General features: G+C 32.8%; 1 protein-coding gene across 1 annotated transcript; it reads left to right on the top strand.

The window, feature by feature from the left end:
* The first annotated feature begins 2,539 nt into the window (after positions 1–2,539).
* On the top strand, positions 2,540–5,395 carry LOC113074366 (microfibril-associated glycoprotein 4-like). Its single transcript, XM_026247201.1, has 5 exons — positions 2,540–2,614; positions 2,700–2,912; positions 2,995–3,091; positions 3,172–3,339; positions 4,991–5,395. The coding sequence occupies exons 1-5, from the start codon at positions 2,609–2,611 to the stop codon at positions 5,245–5,247; spliced, it is 741 nt and encodes a 246-aa protein (XP_026102986.1). The 5' UTR covers positions 2,540–2,608; the 3' UTR covers positions 5,248–5,395.
* The last annotated feature ends 1,336 nt before the right edge of the window (positions 5,396–6,731 follow it).

The following is a 6,731-nucleotide window of genomic DNA, read 5'->3' as shown; positions in this document are numbered from 1 at the left end:
AAAATACTGTAAAAAAAAATAAGAGTGTTAAATTAATGGTTGAAAGCTAGTGTAGTCATGGTTCGTGTTTGCTTTGCCTGAGACAGCGGATAATCTTGGATCTTTCCACTTGGCATGTTCGCATTAAACCTTTTGATAAGACTTTAAATTTCAACTGTAAAATGTTTCAGACCCTTCTTAAAATGTTCACTTTACTTTGGGTAATCTTGATCAATAAAAACATTCAATTTACAAGTAAATTTAACAAGACCTTAGAAAGTGCTGCTTGCCTGGCTCCACACACACACACACACACACACACAGACACACACACACACACACTTATATATATATATATATATATATATATATATATATATATATATATATATATATATATATATATACACAATAACATATGCCATAATCCAACTTTTAGCTTAACAAAAATAATCGCAAAATTATCTTATTTTAAAATAAAATTATGTAAATAAAACAAACATTTATTGGCCACCAAACATCATTATCATGGCCATCACCTCTACAGAGTCCAGATCAATTCACTTAATTTCTTACGCATTTCAGACAACAAGGAAAATGAGAAAGAAAGTCACATTTACTCCAGGAACACAACACTGAAAACAAATTTTAAAACTTATTAAACTTTTTTGTCTTACAAAACAATGTCAAACTGAGTGATGAATGTGTTAATATTTATGAAACAATAGTATTTCAACATTGTGCAGTGCAAGAGTGACTCAAATGACAGATGGCACAGATGCTTTCACTGATAACCTTTACATGCTGCCAACACAGGGTCCCTTAGAATTTGCTCATTGGCCCCTTAGCACTGGCCCTGCCTCCGGGGCTATTTCATAAAACAAGTTTACCAAATAAGCCAGGCTTATTTCAGTTAGTCTGGTTTATTTTCACTTGATTTGGTTTCATAAAGCAACATTACCATATAGCTCAAGCTCAGTCACTCTGGAAACTTATACTGGGAAACTAACCTGGTCCGCAGCAGGCTAACTGTCAGGCTAAGCTGAGTTCCTCTAACACTGACCAATAGGAACGCACTGATATTATCACTGACTCTCTCACATGCAATTATTTGATGTTATCAGTTAAAAAATGAAAGTATACAGAAAATGCAACTTAAATAAATCAAATAAAAATATAGGCTACAACCAACTGTAATTAATGTATTGTGCCTAAGATTTAATTACTTTGTTTTTCAAAAGACCAATATGCTGCTATATGCACATTCATTTGTTCAGCAGTTTCTATCCATGCAGCCTTTCTCTCTGGTTTTACGACAGCTGTATTTTATGGTTATTAGTAGAACATTAAAACATTAAAATATAAAATTGCTCTTTCAAGCATTAAAAACACTAAATGAAAAGTTAAAATCACTAAATTAAAAGTTAAAAACACAATTAAAAGTTAAAATATAAAGCAGACTATAAAAAGAATAAACATTAATTAATTAGAGCTAGTAATTAAGGCTGTATTAGCCAGCTTACATTTGATTAACAGTTACTTCTATCATACAAATACACTTATATGTAGAATTAATATTCTACATGTGATATATTTAATGCACAACAACAAAATATTTATTCAGAATGATTGTTCTATTTTTCTATCGTGCAGCAGCGCTCGCTCACGTAAGCCTCCCGCAGCCTCACTTTTTGTTCGTTATAGCAAACGTTGTGAGAACTCAAACTGATCATATGGGGATGATTACTTATTGTAGCCTAAGAATATCACTGCATTAAAATTTGCATATAATATTGGGACGAGATCATATCGACTCAATACTAAGATTCAGTGTGTTTACCCCAATAATGGAGACATTCATAGAAAAGCTTGTTTTTGAATGTTCAGGGGTGATCTGAATATTTTGTTGACTTTCACCATTTTTGAGGGACATACATTGAGTTTTGGTCCTGTCCAATTAATTTATACTTAACTTGATGTTCAAAATAAAGAAGGGCAAAATTTCATGTAGTTGTTTTCTTTCATCTTTTGTTATAACAAATGCATTCTAGGAATACACAGCTATAACAGTCACAGAAAAACTTAAGTTAAAAAGTCAAGGGTCAGTAACCCAACTAAAGCAAGCACTTACCTCCATAATGGTGACTTCAAATGTTATTATTTTCAATAAAACAGCACTAAGGCTTCTTGGAGGCTAAGTGACAGGTTGCTCATGCAGGGCCAGTGCTAAGGGGTCAACGTTTTGCCAATGAGCAAATTCTCAGTGGCCCTGCACTGGCAGCCATTAGTGGGCCCATATAGGGCAAGTGCAGGCTTGTTTGAAGGGTACAGTTAAACCATTGTGTAAGAAAAGTAGATGACTTATTATGACTCATTATGACTTTTTAACTAATTCATGCAAAGAATCAAGGGTTTTGCAATGTTAACATATATCTAATCTATGTGGTAACACAGAGGTGGAGCCTGACAGCTATTTAACTGTGTTTGTGACCCACTGAACATCATCACAAAGCAAACGGTGAGTTATTGTTTTATTCTCCATTATTTACCTTACAAAACATTCAGACATATTTACAATGCTCATAAAACCATTTTACATTTTTTTCAGAATTCTTCAAGAAAAGGAAAGATGGCAGTAAGTTAATGTTGATCACACTTCTGGTGTCAGTGTGGTTTGATTATTATGAATGAGGTTGATGATCAGTCGTGTCTCTCTGTAGATGAAGGTGTTTGCTGTGGCTCTGCTCTCTGTTTTCATGGGGTTTATGGTGTCTGTTACTGATGGATTAAATCCGGTCGACTGCTCTGACATCTATAAATCTAGACAAACCAACAGTGGGATCTACTCCATATATCCAGCAGGTGATTTTCCTCTCTGGGTTTACTGTGAGATGATCTCAGTTGGAAACAATGAAGACAACGGAGGATGGACGGTACGAATGTGACTTTATATCCTTAAACACAGATCAGAAGACATTCATTATGAATAATATCTTCTGTATAACCCCATCACAGGTGATTCAGAGGAGAATGGACGGCAGTGTAAATTTCTATCGGCCGTGGAATCAGTACAAGAGAGGATTTGGAAATGTGGAGGGAGAATACTGGATGGGTAAGATCTCACAGTGTGTGTGTGTGTGTGTGTGTGTTTGGTTAAACGTGTTCTTCATGTGTGTTTTTGTGTGTGATCAGGGCTGGAGAACATGTACCAGCTGACACGCAACAGGAAGTACATGCTGAGAGTGGATCTGGAGGACTTTAATGGAAGGAAAGGTTATGCTGTGTACTCGTCTTTCTCTGTGGGTCCTGAAGCTGCTGGATATAAACTACAAGTTTCAGGATTCAAAAATGGAGGAGCAGGTAGAACACTTTTATTTATACTCTTGAAAATGGATTAATAAAGTCACACTTGAACAAATGTTTACTTGGTCACAGACTTTCAAATCAGTTTTGTAATTTCACTGAAACATCTTCTTCATGTAAATAAGGATGCATGCACTTTCAGTGATTCTGGTTGTTAAAAGGAGCTGCTTATTAGTAAATTAGTAATTTAGTAAACTCATACTATAATACTACCCCTACTATTTCTGCAGTATCCAGTATGTATTCTGTGCATGGTATGCAAATACACTGTAAAAAATGTCTTGTTGTTTTTACAAAAACTTTTTGGCAGCTGTGGTTGCCAGAATAATTTTGTAAAAATACAGAAAACTGTAAACACATTTACGTCAAAAACTGTTAATTTTACAATATAAAGCTGTAATTTACAAACAAGAAAATGTGAATATAAACCAGTAAATTCAACAACACACAAAATTAGATCTGTTTTGTACCTTGAAAATACTGACAACCACCATAATAATAAAGATGGTACGGTATAAGAGAAAGCCACATGAAGTATCAAAGCTCATCACAAGTAGCTTCACCACAAGCAGAAGTATATATTAACATATAGAAGGTGCACATTTATGGAAACACAAAACACCATCATGGTAACACACGTGATACTTAAATAATGCAAAAAACTTTCATTAAGCAACAGAAGATGTAACATAAAGCTCAAATGTACATAACTGATAACAAGAACTATTAAAAAACATGATTATTTAAACAAAATACTTTCAAACGTGGAGTGTCACGCAGGGAATTCTGGGAATATCAGTTTACAGTTTTAGACTGTAAATTATACATTGATTTGTTCTTTTTTTACTTCTAAAAGCTGTATAATTAACAGAATTTTACTGTAAATTTACATTAAATGCTTTGTTAGATCTTTTACAGTTTTTCCCTGTATATAGTACGAGAACTTACTATTAACCTATTATCAGTTTTTTTTTCCGTAGCGTTTTTACAAAATTTTACAGTTAAAATTACACTTATTTTTTACAGTGTATGCATGGAATACAGGATGACCTACTATATTTGCCAGAATCTGCTAAATATAACTCAAGTCCACTGAAATTAGTACAGAAACTGTGTCAGGAATCGCATACTACCTTAGAACTCGTACTATATTGCAGTATGCAATGTGTATACTATGAGTACTAAGTGAATTTTCTGTATGCATGGAATTCCTGGATTACCTGCTACATTTGCTGAACTTTTAAGTATGCATCTGAAGACACTGCATGGGGGTACTGCTTGAATTATGTAATTGATTGTAATTAATTATGTAACTTTAATCTCTATGGCACGTTTCCGATCAAGTCAAATGATGTCACCTTTATCCCTACAGCACTTAATACAGTACTGATCGCTTTAAAAATGTAAAATAATAATGATGTTGCATTAATATAATATATAAATAAAGTTATATTATATTATATTATATATCCTGGTTTACAACATTAGCCAGGAGAGATTTTTTACCCTTAAGAAAACAATTGATATTGGCATCAACAGGCATCATTCTGAATAATCTGCTAATCAGTAGAGAAATTAACATAAATCATAAAAATATAAGTCATAGATAAGATGTTAAAATCATCAGTGATGTTCTTCCTCTTTGCAGGTGACTCTTTGTTCTACCATAATGGACAGAAGTTTTCCACCTTTGACAAAGACCAAGACAATGACAGAAGAAACTGTGCCAAACAATTTCTCGGGGCATTTTGGTACGATGCCTGTCACCGTGCAAACCCCAACGGTGTGTATTTGTGGGGTGAAGATCCCACCATTTTAGCCATTGGAAATGTTTGGTACACCTGGAAGGGCAATTGGGACGTCGGTATGAAATCCATCACCATGAAGATCAAACTTGTGCCCTAAAGTAGCACACATCTGATGTTGTTTTCACTATATTACAAAATGCGAAGGTTTAAGGTTTTATTTTCCTCAGTGTAAGCAAATCAACAATTATTTGCTTTTGTCTTTTGATTTACTTTTATATAAATAAACTTCCAATAGACTCCTGCATTGAAAGCATTCTGTCTTTTTATACATTGTGTCAGATGAGATCTCATCAGAAATTACATAATTGAAACAAATATTTATATAAAAGAGATACATTTTAAACAAGTTAAATTAGATAAATCATTATTTGAGTGAAATAAATGAAATTAAGTGAAATAAACAGTAGATACTCTATGGTCTCTGGTATTTGACAGCAAGGGTTCTAGATGTAATATTTTCTTAATTCTATTTATTTATTTTTTCATTTAACTAACATACTTCTAAGACTGAAAACACCTGCATGTACAATATTTAGTAAATAAATAAATAAACAAAGAATCATGGGTGTAGCCTACATATGATAATTTGTTAAATAATCATATATTTTAAAAAGAATATAATTAATTTCATGAACATCAAGGACTTTTGACAGGGTTAATTCATTTGAACTAATCAATATGTGCCTATTCATAAAATATGTGATATTTTACATATTTACATCACAAAGTATAGAATGCAAACATGTTTTATGTGAATTCATGAAACTTGTACCTTCACTGAGGTACTCCTTGTAGGCTACTTATATGAAAACTGTGAAATTGTGTCATCATTGTGTCATCTTCAAGTTGCAAACCTATGAGATTCTTTCTTCTGTTGAACACTAAAGAAGATATTTTGCTGAATGTTGGTAACCAAACAGTTAAATGCATAATTTTCTTTCAGGTATATCCTTTTTATTACATAGATGTAATATTTTCTTAATTCTATTTATTTATTTATTTATTTTTTTTTTTTATTAACTTATTGATACACAATACACTGTTGGGTAACCTTAATGGCTGTTCTTTCTTCTGCACTATGTTCCACCATTTTAAGACGAAGGGATTTATTGTATTTTCATATTTAAGAGATTATAATCTAGATGCAACTAGAAAAAGGACTGTTCACAAAGGACACTACTAACATGACAATATGCATGTAACCATTTGGCAAATTTTGGGCACAAATAGGTTAATTCACTGGGTCCTTTTCTTAGTCTTCTGCTCTATTCTTGGTCCTACTTTTATTTCACATCAGTCCTTCTGATCTTGGAAGCCTGATATCTGTCTCTAATTTTTATTTTCCAAACTTTTTTTGGAGTTTTGTCTACTTTTTAATTTCCCATAATACCTATCTATGCAATGATCCAAATGAATGTGTCTGCATCTTTATTCTTGAGTGGAAAATCATTAATTCATAAAGTAACTCTTCATGATTTTTAGTCATACTTGATTTGAGACTCCACAAAACAGAGACCGATCCACAACAGATGACAACTTTGTTTGGTTTATTTTGCTCAATCCATTCTAAGGCTTTCAAGA

This window comes from Carassius auratus, unplaced genomic scaffold (genome assembly GCF_003368295.1).
Source record: "Carassius auratus strain Wakin unplaced genomic scaffold, ASM336829v1 scaf_tig00014309, whole genome shotgun sequence".
In the NCBI taxonomy this organism is placed as follows: domain Eukaryota; kingdom Metazoa; phylum Chordata; class Actinopteri; order Cypriniformes; family Cyprinidae; genus Carassius; species Carassius auratus.
This window is presented reverse-complemented; position numbering and strand designations above follow the sequence as displayed.

Bases quoted from the DNA above. Each gene is read 5' to 3' on its own strand.
- LOC113074366 (XM_026247201.1), top strand. The intron at 3,092-3,171 runs GTAAGATCTCAC...GTGTGTGATCAG, and splicing joins GGAGGGAGAATACTGGATGG to GGCTGGAGAACATGTACCAG. The intron at 3,340-4,990 runs GTAGAACACTTT...TCCTCTTTGCAG, and splicing joins ATTCAAAAATGGAGGAGCAG to GTGACTCTTTGTTCTACCAT.